This window comes from Rattus norvegicus, chromosome 9 (assembly GCF_021556685.1).
Source record: "Rattus norvegicus strain SHRSP/BbbUtx chromosome 9, alternate assembly SHRSP_T2T, whole genome shotgun sequence".
Taxonomy (NCBI): Eukaryota; Metazoa; Chordata; class Mammalia; order Rodentia; family Muridae; genus Rattus; species Rattus norvegicus.
The window spans coordinates 54,055,330-54,073,997 of NC_141542.1; the positions used below are offsets into that span (position 1 = coordinate 54,055,330).

The 18,668-nt window shown below is 46.8% G+C and overlaps 1 protein-coding gene across 12 annotated transcripts in view; it reads right to left on the reverse strand.

The window, feature by feature from the left end:
• The window catches only part of Fam178b (family with sequence similarity 178, member B), a 107,832-nt gene that overhangs the window by 80,216 nt on the left and 8,948 nt on the right, over positions 1-18,668 (reverse strand). For 6 of the 12 annotated variants that reach the window (XR_015628843.1, XR_015628844.1, XM_087567250.1 and 3 more), the window contains exons 2-4: positions 6,280-6,594; positions 4,502-4,563; positions 1,641-1,754 (exon numbers count right to left, since the gene is read on the reverse strand). Coding sequence is in view for 10 of the 12 variants with exons in the window: in XM_087567250.1 (XP_087423376.1) it covers positions 1,641-1,754; positions 4,502-4,563; positions 6,280-6,495 (392 nt within the window). In the remaining 2 variants the exon portion in view is untranslated. Of the gene's footprint in view, positions 1-1,640; positions 1,755-4,501; positions 4,564-6,279; positions 6,595-7,876; positions 7,991-15,102; positions 15,174-18,668 lie in introns of all 12 variants that reach the window. The other 6 variants (XM_087567251.1, XM_087567246.1, XM_087567252.1 and 3 more) reach the window with 4 other exon arrangements.

The window sequence follows — 18,668 nt, forward strand, 5'->3', positions numbered from 1 at the left end:
TGTGTGTCAGATCAATGGTGCCTACTCACCCGGAACAAAGGCCTCCAAGACTTACTTCTAGTTCCCTGACCTGTGTCTGGCTCTTACTGCCTTTAGATTTGCTCAACAGTCACCTTCTGAAAGGCCTTTCCCAGCATGCCTTGCACTTCCTTCCCATATCTTCCTCTCTCATCAGCCTTGTCTTGTTTGTTTGTCTCTCTGAGCTGAGAGCAAATGGTGCCACAGAGCTTGGTACAAGTTGAGGAACACTGATGGACAGATGAATGAGTCAGTGAACAGGCAGACAGACAGATGCCTGGTGACATACAGATAGAATGAGTCCTTCTGAGTCACCTACAGTGAATTCAGTGAATTCTAGTCCCCAACATGCAGAGTCTCTTTATCAATGAGAGCATCATGGTAAGAGAACCCAGGCTGGGGTTATAGTTTGGTGGAAGAATGTCTTCTTGGCATGCATCAAGTCCTCCAATAGAGAAAGAAAAAACTCTAAACACACCCAAAACACGTCAGAGAGCTCTGCGGGGCCTCTGAGAGGCCACCTGTCTTCCATCTGAGGACTGAGAGTCTTCGCAGAAGCTGGGCAGGCACCATGATTTCAGATTCCCAGTCTCTGGAATTCACTGTGGAGAGCAGACTTCTAAGGGCTGGATGTGGCAAAGCATGCCTTTAATCCCCACACTGGGGAGGCAGAGGCAGGCAGATCTCTAAATTCAAGGCTGACCTGGTCTACAGGGCAAGTTCCAGGACAGCCAGGGCTACACAGAAATCTTGAACAAAGAAAAAGCAGAGCAAAGCAAAACAGAGAAGCAGATTCCTGCTGCCCTCCACACCTACGTCACAGCAGCCCTGAAGGACTAAGAGTCATACTATCTCAGTCACTGTTCTGCTGCTTTCAAGTGACACCATGACCAAGGCAGCTCTTGGAGAGTAAGGCAGTTAATCAGGGACTTCCTCCCAGAGTAGTTCATTATTGTTATGGCAGGGAGCATGGCAGGCTGGGCTGCTGGAGCCAGTGCTGGAGCAGTAGCTGAGAGCTACATCCTGACCCACAGGCAGAGAGACTGGGCCCACCATCAGCTTTTGAAACCTCAAAGCCCAGGCCCAGTGACACACTTCCTCCAATTCTCTAATCCTTTTAAAGAGTCCACTTCCTTGTAACAAAGCATCAAATATATGAACCTGTGGGGGCCATCTTATTCAAACTACCACACACAGAAAACAGACTATCATAAAGATGGATTCCGTTGATGTCCCCCAGCATCTCAGACCTTGTGGTAGAGATAAATTCAGCCCTTCCTCAAACCATAGCCCAATGAAATCAGAGCCAGCAAAGCTGAGGACAGCACTGATGGCCATCTTCCTTCCCCTAGTCAGGGGAGATGAACAATTTCCTGTGGCCATAATCTCCTTCTAGGCAGTTTTCAGTTACGACTGTGGTTTTTGTGTGCCTATTCCCCATGAAACAGAGCCCTGTGAACTTGGCTGATAACTGGGCTGTTTTATCATCTGTCTCCTAGAAGGCCACTGGCCCTCTGAAGGCCAGCAGCAGGTGACTCTGTTATCTGTGACTCTGGCTATAAGAAGAGGAGGTGACACACATTCCAGGTGAAACTCCCATCCCTACAGGGCTTGGCTCCTACCTGTGCTCAGGTGTGAGCACTGCTTCTCTGTCGTCGTCATCACGAGTAGAGGACTCTAGCCTGGGATGTTCCTGCTGCAGCAGCTGCTCCCATTCCTGCTCCAGGGCCTGCTCCCTTTGGGGGAAAGGAGAGTCTGAGCCAGTCACTGTCACTGCTACCTGAGGCCCACCTGTCCCCAGGCTGCAGGACACCCCCACCCCAGAACACAGCATGGCTAGGGAGTGAAGACCACATGCTGAAGCAGGCTCTGAGACTTCTCTGCAGGACAGAGCTCTGCTTTGTCTCCAGTGGCAATGGGGAAAGTAGAAAGTGTCTGCCACACAGTGTCCAGTGTGTCTATTTGTGGATCTTGTTTTGACATCCCCCCATTCTCTAACACCCCCAGAACTGGGTCTGCTCTTCCATTACCCCAGGGCTCAGCACATGACGAGAGGAGGCTTGTCTTTTCAGGTCCTTGGCAGCCCCAACTCATCACTTGCATGGCAATCCTCCAGAGGCCGGAGCCCTCCCATTCCTGCACACCCTTCTCCCTCATCCTTTGGCCCTTTCCAGCAACAGAGAGGAGTGCCATATCTCCTTTCCTCACCCAATGAACCTCGCTCCCACCTCTGGCCAGCCTTTCCATCATTACCCTGCTGGACCCACACCTCCATGCTATGCCCTGCCTGTAGTCTGTCCTTTCCACACTCGTGTGGAAATGCACATTTCAGAGAAACACTACTGACAGAGAGGTAGAGGGCTATCAAGAGGCACTGGGCTCTGAGATGGAGCTCAGTTACGGGTGAATACTTTTTTTTTAATGCTGTTTTCCTGCATTCCCTTCCATCTGCCAAGGGGGAGAAAACATAAAGCTTTCACTAGACATTGTACAGATGCCAGCACCATGCTTTTGGACTCCCAGAACCACAAACCAAACAGCCTCTCTTCTTTATAAACCTCCTGGTCTCAGGTATTCTGTTACAGCAACAGAAAAAGGACTAATAGATCCTTTCACTTCCTCTGACCCTAACAGTCCTGTACAGCCCTAGAGAGCAGAAAGCACACTTTAGCCTTTGCTGTCATTGCTTCTGAAGGCTGTTGAAAAAAATCTGGGGAGTCCTCACCCTCTACCTGGCCTTTCTTGGGGTCCCTATAGTTTTCATAGCTCAAGATGAAAACTTCTTTCTCCTACCAAGGTCTCTATCACGTGTTCAGACCTGACCATTTCTAGTTCAGGTGAGCAATTCTTCTCAGGTCACATGCCTAAGTCTTTATTCCTCAAACAAGCTAGAGCCCAGCAGCTCTGGCCACAAGACCACCAAGAGCCTGCATACCTCCCACCCCCTAGCCTCCAAGGAGCCCACTCTCTCAGCTCTGCTAGTTCTCAGCACTGTACCCTTTCTTCCAGGGCAGTCTGTGTGAGTCTTTTTTTTTTTTTAAGATTTATTTATTTTTGCTTATATGAGTACACTGTAGCTATCCTCAGACACACCAGAAGAGGACATCGGATCCCATTACAGATGGTTGTGAGCCACCATGTGGTTGCTGGAAATTGAACTCAGGACCTCTGGAAGAGCAGTCGGTGCTCTCAGCCTCTGAGCCACCTCTCCAGCTCTGTGTGATCTTTCTTTATCATGCAGAAAAGAACATTTCTGTCTCTTGAGAAGCTCTCAAGACCCAGTGGGTGTCTGTGTCCGATGACTTTACCACATCACCTCTTTATCTATGGCCACATCCCTCCTACCTGTCAGCACCCAAATTTCCTGTCCCAGCTGCCCCCCCAGGAGCAGCATGGTCTGTGCTATCCGCCTTTACAAGACAGCACCCCTCCCTCTCCAAGGTTCAAAGGCAAGCCCTTCTCAGCAGTATGGAAGGAGCCAAAATCAAGATGAATTTCCAGGCAAGTAGAGTGGCACCATCGACTCCCTACATCAAGTCCCAAACAATAGCTTTGAGATATTAAAAGCCCAAGTCACTGTGTGGAAGAAGAAGGTGGACTGACTCTGAAGTGGGCAGAATGCATAAAACCAGAGAAAACACTGTCACCCAGTGTGTCTAAGTACATTCTGTGGGCAAGAAGGCAGGGCGTGGGTTCTAAGAAAGGATTCTGAGAAGGTGGCAGGCATAGATACTTCCAGAGGGAGTCAAGAGGCAGGAGCTCTACCTGCACTCAACATGTGTGTACACGAACCTGACTTTGGTCTATGTGCACACATGCACAGGAGAGAGTTAGGTCATGAGAACAATCTGCTTACAGTACATCAAACAGCCGGCCAGCAAACAGGCCCCACATGTGAGCAGCTGTTCCTGGCCACCTTATAGTGCATCTGCTGTGCACGGGAGGAGCCTACAGTTCCACTCCAAAGGCCCCTCCACACAAGCCAGCCTTCTCCCTGAAAGGTCACTCCAAGGGACTGAAAGGTGCAAGTGTCTGACACCAACTCTACCCCACTAAGACATGTCTACATCTGACCAATATGACTTGTGCCTTCAGAAACTGCAGAGGGGAACAGCCATGCCGTGCCCGGCCTCTTCATGAGATGTGATGTGCTGTGAGCAGGAAGAAGAGGAGCAGGACCAGATAATGTGAGAAGGAAATCGGCCAAAGGTGTTCCAGCACCGGGACAGGCCAAAGGCCAGGCTCCTTGGAGGGGACATCTTGTGGCATGAACTGGGCAGGGCTGGAGGCTGGGAGGAAGAAGGACCTGGGATAAGGGCTTTGCTCCTCCTGTGGGTGGGGTCCCGAGCCTCCATTTTGGACCTGCTTTCAAGCCTATGAGCACACAGGGCAGGACATACCTGCTGGGAAAGGCTGCTCAGGCCCTGGTCTACCAGTCTTTCACAGAAATGGCCCGCTCCCATCACAGACCTCACATACTCACCTCTTTTCTTGCAGTAAGTAATCTAAATTATTGACATAGCACTCCGAGCCCCCAGACGAAACCTGGAAAGACAGGACACAGGTATGGGAAGGAAGGGAAAAGCAGGCGGGAAGATTGATGTTAATGTATTCTGGTCACATTTCTTAACATATATATGATTTTTAAAGATCACATGATTTTTTTTAAAAAAATTCAAAAGTATGAAGGATCTCTCCCAGTGCCTGCCCACAGGCTTGCGTGCTTTCAGATGTTGCTATACAAACACACACAAGCAGTAATTCAGTCCCTGTAACTCAGTAGACATAGACATATGCCTCATACCTCATCCTGCACTTTGCTCTTTCCAATCAGAAATACATCTTGAGTGTTATTTCATATTAATGCCAAAGGGACTGCATGTGTGCATGTGTATGTACTTGCATGTATGTGTGATACAGCATACATGTGCGCACACACAGGTTTGCGTGTGTGTGTGTGTGTGTGTGTGTGTGTGTGTGTGTGTGCGCTCAGTTAACATTATCAGGGTATTCTTACACATGGCTAGAACATAGTTTCCTAGTTCCCCAGTGGCAGGCATTTAGGTTACTAGTAATCTTGGGTTATGGCAAAAAATGAAGCACTATGTTTAGAATAAACTTCCTGAGCCCATGGTCCTAAAGAGTGTGCCACACTCTACTCCCCACAACATCACTGAAGTGTTACCTAGGATCTCTATTATTGAACTTCTGTCATGACTTTGTGTGCTACCAAAACTGGATCCTGATACTGAGGTTCCTATTTGCTCCAAAGCCAACCCCTAACCTTAGTCAGGGAAGTCTTGAGGGGGCTCATGCAGAAATGCATTCGATCTGCTGTTACCCCATGACTTTCATGAGTAAGAGTTAGGGGTGGGGACTGGAGAGATGGCTCAGCGGTTAAGAGCACCGACTGCTCTTCCAGAGGTCCTGGGTTCAATTCCCAGCAACCACATGGTGGCTCACAACCATCTGTAATGAGATCTGATGCCCTCTTCTGGTCTGTCTGAAGACAGCTACAGTGTACTCACATACATAAAATAAATAAATCTTAAAAAAAAAAAAAGAGTTAGGAGTAGAAACACGGGGAGGAGTGAAATCTGACTTGAAGCCTGAACTCTTGGCTATGAGACTTGGGAGAGGTAAGTTATGTGATCAGCAAGAATTGGAGAGACTGGGTGTAGAGTGAGAGTTGGAACATGACTGTAGAAGGGGTCAACAAAAAGGGTTGGCTTGCAGAATACAGCAAATATAGAGGCGAATGCCAGCAGCAAACCACTGAACTGAGAATAGGTCCCCTATTGAAGGAATCAGAGAAAGAACTGGAAGAGCTTGAAGGGGCTCGAGACCCCAAAAGTACAACAATGCCAAGCAACCAGAGCTTCCAGGGACTAAGCCACTACCTAAAGACTATACATGGACTGACCCTGGACTCTGACCCCATAGGTAGCAATGAATATCCTAGTAAGAGCACCAGTGGAAGGGGAAGCCCTGGGTCCTGCTAAGACTGAACCCACAGTGAACTAGTCTATGGGGGGAGGGCGGCAATGGGGGGAGGGTTGGGAGGGGAACACCCATAAGGAAGGGGAGGGGGGAGGGGGATGTTTGCCCGGAAACCGGGAAAGGTAATAACACTCGAAATGTATATAAGAAATACTCAAGTTAATAAAAAAAAAAAAAAAAAAAAAAAAAAAAAGGGTTGGCTTGGGTTACTGAAAGGAGAGGCCAATGAGGAGAAACCAAGATGGCCGCTGGCTTGCTTACCTCCGGGGTCCCAGCCTGTTGTTGGCTTGGACCTGACATGTTCCAGAAGAGCTCCTCCAGTGAGGCCAGCTCCACCTTCTGGTCTGAATCTGGAAGGTCCATCTCCAAGTCCTCCAGGGGCCTCCTTCTAGCAGGAGGTACCTTCTTGCTCTTGTTTAGGAACTCTACAGGTGGTGGGCTCCAGTCAGTGGGGAATGAGTCCCGCGGCATCTGCATCTTGGGCCTCTTCAGTGATTTGGGAGTTAGAGCCACTGTGGGGCTGCAGAGCTGTGACACTGAGTGGAGAAGGAGGTGGTCCAGGGGCTGCACTTCAGGCTAGGTGAAAGGATAGGCAAATGAGAGGCTGCCTGGACCCCTTTGCATATGTAAGGAGTCCACCCCATTAGTATGCAGGACATCTGGCCACACTGGGTAAGGGGAGAGCCAGCTTGCAATTGCTAGATGTGCACGGCTAGGGTTGTAATCCTCCATATGGCTGTCTACAGCCCTGCCCTCATCTTATCTCTACCTGTGCAGGTGATGTGGCCTCTCCACAAGGAAGGGCTAGCAAAGTCATCTGCAGCCACACTGGAAGCCCATGGGATACTCTGTCCTCAGTGGAGCTCCTTACCGGTGAGGTGACCGCCAGAAGGAACCTAGAGATTCTAGATCCCTATGTTTCCAGAACAGACCTGGTACCCAAGAGGACTTCTCTCTCTCTCTCTCTCTCTCTCTCTCTCTCTCTCTCTCTCTCTCTCTCTCTCTCTCTCAGTGTGTGTGTTTGTGTTGGTCTCTATCATGTCCCCCAAACCTGCCCAGACCTGGCACATGGTTAGGGTCCATACGTTTGTCTTGAACAAAGAGCATTTTAAAGAGACATTGGGAGTGCCAGGATGGACGTGTCCCACACATAAACTTGACATCGACTCAGGACCAGGCTCGGAAGACCAGGCTGCAGTGAAAATGGATGGCCAGCAGCGAATTAAAGCCTGGAGTCCAGTGATCTAAGGAAATGAGTTTATAGAGGTTTTCTCTAAACCAACTAGGTTCACACCCAACAACAGTGGAAAAGTTCAAATCAGCTGTGCATGGTACACACCTGTGATCTCAGCACTCAGGAGGTAGAGGCAGGCGGATCTCTGTGAGTTTGCGGTCAACCTGGTCTACAGAGAGAAACCCTGTCTTGAAGAAAAAAAAAAACAAATCTATATAACTGCACGATATCACCAAAAATTAATTTAGATAACTAATCAAAAATTAAATGATTACAATGAATATTGACATGTGAGAGATGATTACTGCTTACACTTAGAATGGCTTGTTTGGGGCCAGCAAGGGACCTCACTGGTAAAGGTGTTTGCCATGTAAATCTGGAGACCTGAGCCCAACCCTTGGAACCCAGATAAAGGTGGGAGAAGAGAATCAATTTCACAAAAATTTCTTCTGACCTCTGTGCATGAATCTGGGTATGCAACATACTACTACACACAAGTTCATGTACACAACACACACATACAATAACAATAATAAATTTTAAATGGCTTATTTCTTTTGTTAATTTGTTTGTTTTTTGACACAGGGTCTCACTATGTAGTGCTCTGACTGTCCTGGAACTCACTCTGTAGACTAGGCTGGCCTTGGACTCACAGAGATCCTCCTGCCTCTGCCTCCCGAGTGCTGTGCCAAGGCATGCGTTACTGGCTAAACGGCTTTGTTTCTTTAAGGGACCAACCTGTCAAGGAAATGTAAACATTAAAAATGCATGTACCCTGAAACAACATCAACAAAAAGTGATTCAAGAAAGCCCTAGGATATGAGCTGCCACTGGCCTATAAGCCGGTAAAGCTCTCAGAACCAACACTTTATGAACTATGAAGTTTAATAAAAACAAACAAAACGAAACACCTAAAAACAACTGGATGTGGTAGTGGCCGCAGGCAGACATTCTATTCAGGAGTCTGGGGTCAAAAGAAGGGTCACCTGAGCTCTGGAGTTCCTGGCCATTCCAGGCAACAAAGTAAGACTATCTCAAAAACTAAACTAAACTGGGTCTGGTGAGATGGCTCAATGGTTTAGAACTCACTGCTTTTACAGAAGACCTGGATTCCATTTCTAACACCCTTATAGGTGCTCATAGCTGCCTGTAACCCTAGTTCAGGGCAGTCTGACGCCCTCTTCTAGTGTCCACGGGTACTGTGTACATGTGCTGTGCACACTTGCACTCCCATACACATACACATAATTAAAATTTAAAATGAAATCATCTTTAAAAACAAAACCAAACAACTAGGCATGGTGGCAGGCCTTTAATCCTAGCACTCAAGAAGACAGAGGCAGGCAGAGCTCTTGTATTTGGGACCAGCTTGGTCTACATAGAGTTCTTGGCCAGACTGGAACACCTTGTCTCAAAACAAACAAATGAGCAAACAAACAACACAATAATTAAAACACCCAGAAAACAAAAAATGAATCCAAATAAGGGATCCACCAGCTGGATCCCTTTGCTCGAGCTGGATAGATTACAGGAGTGTAAGTGAAAATACTCTTCAGGGTTGTCAGCAGTCCCAAGTCCCCAAATGCCCAAGGCCCAGGGACCAGACTAGAGATCAGAAGCTTATGGCTCTAAGCCATAAGAGCTACGAGCCTCTAGTTTCAGGCTGTAGAAGCTAGAGACTTAAAAGTTCTAGGCATCAGGTTAGGGGTTTACAAAAAAAAAAAAAAAAAGAAGTTTGACTGCCAGCAGTCCAGCAGTCCTGGCACTTGGAGGCCACTGTAATCCTCAACTTCCAGCAGCAGTGTGTGGCAGCAGCAGTAGCAGCAGCTCCAACTGTGGCCTCCTAGCAGGCCTCCGGTGCTGGAACCCTCAGTCCTGCAGTGGTCAGTGCATCCTCAGTTCTTGACAGAAGCTGGTGATACAGCTCTTGGCCTCAAACTCTGGTCTTTGAGGCTTAGCAGCTTCCTGGAACTTTTGTGTCCATTTCCCCACCCCTCACCCCCCTCCCCTGCTGTACTTCTGGAACTCTTCAGCTGCCCTCTTGTGGCTGCTGTTGCTATCTTCAGGGTTGCTCTGTAGCCACACCCACCCTCTTGTGATAATATCGAAGCCATCAAGATAGCTCAGTGGGGAAAGGCCTTTGCCCAGTGAGTCTGATGCAAGCAAGTTCAACTCCTGAAATCCACAGTGGAAGGAGAGAACCAACACCCAAAGCCGTGTATTTGTACGCAGGCCAGAGGCACTGGTTCCCCAGTAGCTGTAGTCTTAGGTGGTTGTGAGCCACCTAACATGGGTGCTGGGAACCGAACTCCAATACTGTGGAGGAACTCTTAACCACTGAAGCCATCTCTCTAGCAGCGTCCCCACTCCCCCACACAAACCCAGCAGTGCACTCCTAAATCCTACCCTTGGGAGGTAGAAGCAAGGAAGATATGATCTCTGTTGTTCTTGGCTACACATTAAGTACAAGGCCAGCCTGAGTTATTCTGAGACCCTGTCACACAAAAACAGAACAACAGTCATACCAAAGCAAAACAGCCTCTAGAACAATAACAACAACAAAATTTAAAACAAGCGAATTAAAAAGACCAGTGAGAGCAACTGGGCTTAATGCTATAACATTTGGGAACCAGCGCAGGCTCATGTCTCCTGGCTGACTCAGAAAAGAACAGCCTGCTCACCCCAGTAGAGGGATTGGCAAACTATCTGTATCCCTTCGTGCAAATGAAGGACCACAAGTGAACCAATCACAGAGTTTCTGCTAGGCCACCTGGAGAGGTGCTCCTCCTCTGGCCTGGGTGAGAACTTGGCTACAGTGCCAAGAGGCTTTGATGACAACCAGTCAAGCAAAAGTTGTTTTGAAACAGTCATTGCTGAGTTAGCATTCTGGAATTGGGACTCCTTCAGCAGCAACCAGCTATGGCTGCACTAAGGCTTACTAAGGATGTGTATGGAACATTCAACTGTGGCTGGCATGTGGGCATTCAGCTGGTGCTTGGCTCACAGTCCTCATGCAAGGCAGCAGTGCACCAGCGAAGAATCAAATGATGTCTGTGTGTGTCACACACATTTCCTACTCCCTAACACTGTGCCTGATTCAAAGGAAAAACAAGCAGTAAAAGAGGTTGTGGTGGTTTGGATGTCCCCACAGACTCCTGTGTTTGTTGCTTGGCCCATGGGGAGTGGCACTATTAGGAGGTATGGTCTTGTTGGAGAAGTGTGTCCCCTGTGAGGGTGAGCTTTCAGCTTTCCTATGCTCAGGCTCCCCAGTGTGGACTGCGAGCCTCTTCCTTGCTGCCTTCTGATCAAAATGAAGAATTCTTGGCTCCTCCAGCACCATGTCTGCCTGCATGCTGCCATGCTTCCACCATGATGATAATGGACTAAACCTCTGAACTGTAAGCCAATTAAATGTTTTCTTTTATGAGTTGCTGGGGCCATGGTGTCTCTTCACAGCAATAAAACCCTGAGAAATGGTGGCCAGGGCCTACAAATATGGCTCAATGGGTACAGTGCTTGCTGGACAAGCATGTGGCAGAGTTCAGATCCTTAGCGTGCATTTAAATTCCAGCTGTGGGGGCGCACATCTGGGGACGTGTGGCCAGTCAGTCTAAACAAAACAGTCAGCTTCTGATCAGTGAAGAGACCTGATCTCAAAAAATAAGGCAAGGTTGGCAGGTGGCTCAGCAGTTAAAGTGCTGGCTGCAGGCACATGAAGACCAGAGTACAGAGCCTCAGAACCTATTTAAAAGCTGAGGGGGTGTGGCCACCCACCGGTAATTACAGTGCTTAGAGGGTGGAGACAAGGAAGGGATCCTGGACATTTTCACAGACGCACACGCACATGTACACACACAGAAAAAACAAAATGTGGAGAACAGATTGAGGAAGACCTACCTACTGATGTCAAATTCTAGCCTCTTTTTGCACCTGTACAGGTAAGCACACTCCCACACATATACACATAGGTATGCCTACACACACACAACAAAATAAAATGAAGGCATACCTATAATAAATATTTTATTAGCATCAACAGTAATTTTTGTATCTAATAGCACCTACATAACAATCAACCCATGACCCCATGCTCAGGGAGAAGTGGGTTGTGCCAAGTTGAGGTTTCAAAAGTCAACACTAAGCCCAGTCTCTTCTCTCTTCTACCTCTCCACCCCCAACCCCCTCCTCTCTGCCTGTGGGTCAAGATGTAGCCCTCTCAGTCTGCTTGCATGGTACCATGCTTCCTGCTATGATAATATGCTAACCTCTGAAACTTTAGACGACATCTAATTAATTCTCAAAGAGCTGTGGCTGAGGTTTGTGGTACCCAGGATGCAACCTGGGGCCTCTCACTCTTTACCATTGAGATAATTACCAGGCCTTGGTTCTATTTTCTGACCCCAGCCAAATCTGGTGACTAACTGGTCCCAAAAATACTCTCTTGGGCCTTTATTCCACCTTCCCCTCACTTAGAACTTCTTCAGAGCTGGAGTGGCCTTTGGGGAAGTTTGTCAAAAGCGTCCCAGGCAAATACGCTGGGCTGGATGGAGAGAGCAGCAGAGAAAACAGAAGAGAGAACAGAGGACTCTTGGAAAGGAGATCACATGGAGATAAGGCTGTTGTGGGTCTCCCTGGGGAAGTACCTGGGAAGACCCTCAGGTTTAACCACTGGCTGATCTTTGAGTAGCTCCTAGTGAGGAAGCCACAGTTAGGCAGTGGCAGAAGGCCTGGCTATGAGCTAAAGGAGCACTCAAGGGAACCAATAAGCAAGGCCAGGACCTCTCCTGCTGCAGGTCTCTCCTCTTTCCCTAACTTCCCTTCTCTTTTTTCTTCTTTTGCTTTAAGCTCTGGCTGTTTAAGGCAATCTCTATTAAGTCTCTTTGAAAGAAAGAAAGAGAGGTTCGGTCCCCAGCTCCAAAGGGAGAAAAAAAAAAGAAAGAGAGAGAGAGAGAGAGAGAGAGAGAGAGAGAGAGAGAGAGAGAGAGAGAGAGAGAGGAGAGAGAGGGAGGGAGGGAGGGAGGTGAGAGAGCGTAAGAAACAGGAGGGGAAGGAGGGGAAGAGAATGTAAGAGGGAGGGCGAGACAGACAGACAGACAGGGTCTTAATATACAGCTCTGTCTGGTCTCAAATTCATACCTGCCTCAGCTCCCTGACACTCCCAGCTTTTAAATAATGTAATAATCACTGAACTAAAGCAACAGAAATAAGTGATCATAACCAATACAAAATAGTCTTTAGAGAACTCATTACACACACATATATATGAGCCATAGGGACAACAAATCCTGGAGTGTAGTAAGAAGCCAGCTGCAGGGGTTGGGGATTTAGCTCAGTGGTAGAGCGCTTGCCTAGCAAGTGCAAGGCCCTGGGTTTGGTCTCCAGCTCCGAAAAAAAGAAAAAGAAAAAGAAAAAGAAAAAGAAAAAAAAAAAGAAGCCAGCTGCAAGCCAGGTGTTATTAAATATACCCACACAATGTCCAGTTGTGCTTTTTTTTTTTTTTAAATGTTTTGTAGTCTCTCTTGTAGTTCTGGTTATGCTGGAACTTGCTAGGTAGACCAGTTGGCCGCACAGAGCTTCTCCTGCCTCTAACAAGACAAGCACATTGTGTCAATTTTCTACATAAAATTAAAAGGATGCAAAAAGTAGAACAAATCCCAACATTATGATCCGTTCATAGGAAAGGTGGGAGGCAACAGACAGACACAGTTCCCGAGGAAGCCCGGACAGTGGACCTTTTAGACCAAATGTAACCAACAGTCTGGAGTATGTTCAAGGAGTGACCATGACAAGAAATCAAGAGAATGATACACCACCAAGCTGTGTGTCAGCAGAGAGGTAGGAGAAAAAGAGCCAAGCAGAACTCTGGAGCTCAAAAAGAATAAAAACAGAAATGAAAACTCTATAGCGAATGAAATTATTTTCAAACAAAGTCAGAGACAGTGAAACCTGGAAAAACGCAGGGAAGAAAATAAGCTGCCAGCAAACTTGTCTTAGCAAATATACCAAGCTCAAAGTATGGGCAAAGGGAAAGTCAGTTTCTCCAATGGAGTCTCACTGGGTACAGCAGCCACACCTTAGGGTGACCTCATGCCAGGAGCAGTCAGGAGTCGGGAGACATAAAACAAGCTCAGCAGAACTGCGGGCCTTCTGTCTCACTTTGCTTTGTTTGGATATTTTTGTCTTATTGGTATTTTGTTTATTCTGATTTCCATTTTTGTGGTTGTGTGTGTGTTTCCTGGGTTTTTTTCTTTTGTTTGTATGGTTTATTAAGAGAAAGAATAGAAACTCAGGAGGAGAAAACATGATTAAAATTATTGTCTGAAAATTGTTTTAAATTAAAAGAGAGAGAGAGAGAGCGCTATATCTAAAGTGAAACAAACAAAAGAATGGGGTATCAGGGCTGGAGAGATGGCTTACTGGTTAAGAGCACTGGCTGCTCTTCCGGACCCAGGTTCAGTTCTCAGCACCTACGTGGTGTCACATACCATCTCTAACTCTAGTTCCAGGAGATCCAATGCTCTCCTATAACCTCTGTAGGTACTGCATGTCTGTATGCAGTGACACACATGAACGCCAGATACTCATACATATAAAAAACTAAGGGAAAGGTGTTAAATGGCACACCAGTATGCAGATGAGTGTAAGCAGTGTGCGATAACTCCTTCTCTCCTGACTGACTTAAAAGCTGTTATTTATATAATAATATCAACATAAAGGAAGACTATATCTGTATTGGTGTACAAGGGTTTTGTGTGTTTGAATTTAAGGCCTCTAGCCTAGGCTGCCTCACACTCTCTATGTAGCCAAGGATGGTCTGACTCTTCTGAGCCTCCTCTCTCCATCTCTTACACGTTGAGGTTACAGGCAAGTGTTACCATGTTTTGTGTATATAAAGAGTATGTTAGACTGGGGGTTGAACCTAGGTTGGTGGCCCAATGTTTCCATGAGTCTCAGGCATGTGAATGCTTGGCCCTCAGTTGGCAGCTCTTTAAGAAGGATCAGAAGGTGAGGCCTTGCTGAAGGAAGTGTGTTACTGAGGCAGGCTTTGAGGTTTCAAAAGACTCTGACCCTTTTGCGTTAGTTCTGTTCCCTGATCCTGTTTCAGGATGTGAGTTCTTGGCTGCTTTTCCTTCCACCTGTCACCTCCACTCCACCATCATGGTCAAACCCTCTGCAATCCTAAGCTCCAAGTAAGTGCTTCCTTCCTTCTACTGGCCGCCATGGTCTTTACCACAGCATGAAAGATGTCTTATACAACAGGCCCTCTTGCACTGAGGCAAACAGTCCTGTCCTCACTCCTGGGGCCTCATCCTCAGCTCCACATTCATGAGAATGGATGAGTAATAAATAAGTAAATAAATTCTAGATTTATTTTATGTGTATGGATGTTTTGCCTCTCAAACAAAAGGGAGACCCTAGCAAAGTCGACTCACTAACCATGGTCAAGACTGAGAATCAGCCTATGGTAGATCACTTGCCTAGTGCGTCTCACATCCTAGATTCAATCCCTAGTATTGCCAAAATAAATTTAAAAACCCTGCAATCCAAAGGCAAAAAGAGGTTGAAAAGTTAAGGGTGGGAAAAGATATTCTGTACAAATAGTAACTGGATGAGAGCTCTACTGGCATCAGACAGGATGCACTTGACGTCTAAATTTAGTATGGGAGACAAAACAGACATCACGTGCAGTTTCAGAGTCATGGGCAGTATCAGAGCCTGTCATCAAGAAACTGTAGCAGGGATGCTGGTCAGAAGGACACAGAGTTCCAGTTACAATGAGTACTCTTAAGAAATCTATTAGAGGGGCCAGGGATCTGCAAGAAGAGTGCTTACTGCCATTTCTGACTGACCTGAGTTCAAACTCCCACAAGACAGAACCGACTCCCAAAAGCTGCCTCTGACTCCGAGGTCCTCACAAACACTATATATACAGAAAAATATAAAAAGAAATAGATGATATGTCAATGACTATAGATAATAACAATGTATATAGCAGTCTTTAAAATTGCTGAAAATAGACAAGCTTTCTCAGCCAGGTGATGGTGGTACATGCCTTTGAACTCAGCACTAGGGAGGCAGAAGCAGATGGATCTCTGGGTTCAAAGCCAGCATGGTCTGTGTTCTCACTAGGAAATGTAAGTATGTGTTTTAGTTTCTTTGCTATAATCATGGTAAACACCATGACCAACAGCAACTTGGGGGGGGGGGTTTATTTGGCTTCCACCAGCCCTTCACTGTTCATGTCAAATGGAATCAAGTAGGGCAGGAGTCTAGAGGGAGGGCACGGTGCAGAGGACACAGACCAAGAAAATAACCTACAGGCTGGCCTACAGTTCAGTCTTATGGAGGCAGAAGAGACTCCCTCTTCTCAGATGACTGTAGCTTGTTGATTAAAACCAAACCAAGCAAACCAAACAACCAAACAAAAGCCAACCTGCTTGCATGGTGACCAAAAGCAACTTGAGGAGGAAAGGATTTATTTCAATGTCTACTTCCAAGTCCCAATCCACCATTAAGGAATCAGGGCAGGAACTGAAGCGGAAATCATACAGAGACACTGCTTGCTGGCTTGTTCTGGAGCTTCTGCTCACCTAGCTTTCTTAGGCATCTCAGAACCCCACCCCTACCCCCAGCCCACAGACATGCCCACAGGCCAATCTGATGGAGACAATCTCCAGTTGGGTTCCATCAGATAACTCAAGTCTGAGCCAAATTAATAACTACAGCCACCTAGGAGTGTGTAAACCAATGCTTACACTCCTTATCACACTTAGCCATTGCATAATGTAGTCCTTCAAAGTGACAGATTGTGCACGACGAGGACACACAAGTTTTGCCAGCTAAAATTAAGGATCTGTAACAACTATAAATATTAACTATAGTTACCTAAAAACAGAGCTCTAGAATATATAAAGGAAGCTGACAGAATTGAAGGAAAAAAACAGGCAATGATAGGTGGGTTTTATGTAACACTACTACAACCCAGAGTGTGGTTCTGTTGTGTGGTAGAGCATTGCTCAGCGTAGCAGAGGCCCACACAGAGTGGCAGAGCATTGCTTGTGGAGCTTTAGCACAGCTACAGGAAAGGAACACTGCACACACAGTTTAAAATTCTGAAGGAAAGTGTGGGATCTGAGCAGTACTAAAGCTGGGTCTAACATACACCTCCACCTTATATCAGCTGGATATACATAATCCTGAAAAACACACGAAGGGGGCATTGTCCACCAACGAACCATACAAGGCCTTGTATATAGACATCTAGGACAGCATTATTCATAACAGCTAAAAGCAGAAACCGCAAATGCTCACCAGTGGTTGAATGGATAAAAATGCTATTAGTGACATAATGAAATATTGTTCATTAATTAGAAAGGAATGGAATCCAGGCAAATGCTACCACACAGATGAACTTATGAAAGCACCCATTCACAAACGAGTACAGATTGCATGAATGACATGTCCACCAAAGGCCAGTCCTCAGAATAGGAAGTAGGTCAGTAACTGTGTCTAGCTGGAGAAAGGAGGGACGCTGGGTGTGGCAGCAAAGGCATGCATACTCCTTTTTTGGCAGCGATGACAATGTCTGACAACAGTGGAGAAGCAGCACAATTCCACTGTGCTCCCATCCCCCGAGCAGGTGGAGTGTGCTTCAGGAACCACACACAGCTCAGTAAAGCTGCAGGAAAGAACGGGAGCAGCCTTGTGCAGTACAGTGGTATCTGCCTGGCTACTGGACAGTCTGAGGCAGGAAGGTCCCTTGAATCCAGGAGTTTGGGGTGGTCCTTGGCAACACAGTGAGGAGGAAGAAAGAAGTAAGAGAGGAGAGAGGAGGAGGGAGAAGAAAGCAAAAAGTCATTGTTGCTGCTCAAGCTGGACTCTAGAAAAGACAAAAGAGGACAATGATGGAGAGACATATCAAACAAAGTTACTCACATCAGGGCTGGAGATGGCTCAGTGATTATGAGCACAGAGGACTGGGGTGAACATGGTAGCAAATGACTGCCTCTAAGTACGGTTGCAGGGGTTCCAACATCCTCTTCTGGCCTCCACAAGCACTCACACATGTGGTACATTGACATGAATGTAGGCAACACCCATACACATAAAAATATTTATTCTGAAAGTGGCCGGTGTCTGTCGTACTGCTGACAGAGAGACAAGAGGGAGAGACAAAGCCCCTGGAAGCTCCTTGGGAGTAGTCATGCCTCTTGAGGTCTTCCAAGTGTGGGACAGAAGTCATAAAACTTCTCTTTAAAAAGACAGTTTATTTTATCTGAGGATTTTAAAGTAGCAAGCAAGTCTGCAACATCTGCTGAAGACAGTGAGCAGCTACTGAGATGATAAATCAAACACAAAAGGAATGGCTGATGGAGGGATGAGAGGAATTCCATGTGGTCAGGCCGTGTGCGGGAGTGGGGGGGGATTTTCTTCTTTTTAGATCCGTTTCTTTTCTGAGCACAAGTGCTGTCTGTGTCATCCTGACAATGCAGAGCCCTCTGCTAAGTTTAGGAGACATAATACCAGCCTTTGTTCAGTCCACTCCGGTTTTGCTGTTCCCATTTCGGCTGCTCCTCAAGATCACCCAGCGGTTCTACAAGTCAGCAGTGCTCCACCCCCCGGAACTGGTGGCGGGCTGGGGGTAGGGGTTAAGAATGGGGGTAATCCCAAATGTGGATCAGAGGAGAAAATGTGTCACCACTGACTGAAAAAAATGACGTGACACCCAGCCCCTCTTCAACCTCACAAAAAGGCTTGTGTGTCTCAAGCACATTGATGAGCCTGAGTCACTCGGCACACAGAGGAAGAGTCTCTGTGCCCAGCCTAGGGCCTGGCTCAGTAAGGATTCGCAGAAAGCTAGGGGCCGTTGTTCCCCAATGTGGAACGCACTAGACACAGAACACAGATGCAGACGCAGTTATTACTGTACAACATACACACAGACAAGTGTACACAAGTGCCAATAGAACAAAGACACTCTTAATTAAAATATTACTGTGTGTGTGTGTGTGTGTGTGCATGTGTGCGTACGATGGCACACATGTGAAGTGAGATGACACCTTGCAGGAGTCTTTCCTTCTACCATATAGGCTCCAGGTAGCTGCTTTACTTAGGGTTCTCTAGAGGAACAAAACTTATAGAATGAATATGTAGATCAAGGGGATTTGTTAGAATGCCTCCCTCACAGGCTATGCTCCAGCTAATCCACCACTGGTTGTCTTTATCAACAGAAGGTTCAAGAACCCAGTAGTTAGATCACATTCTTGACAAAATATAACAGAAATACTCACGTTAACTATAATCTTCATTCTACTTGTCACGTGATCTTAACTGGTATTTATACTTCCTCTACTACCCAGTTTATACCTCACCCCCTTATCCTTCACCCCCACTAAGCACCTCAGCAGGTCTTGAC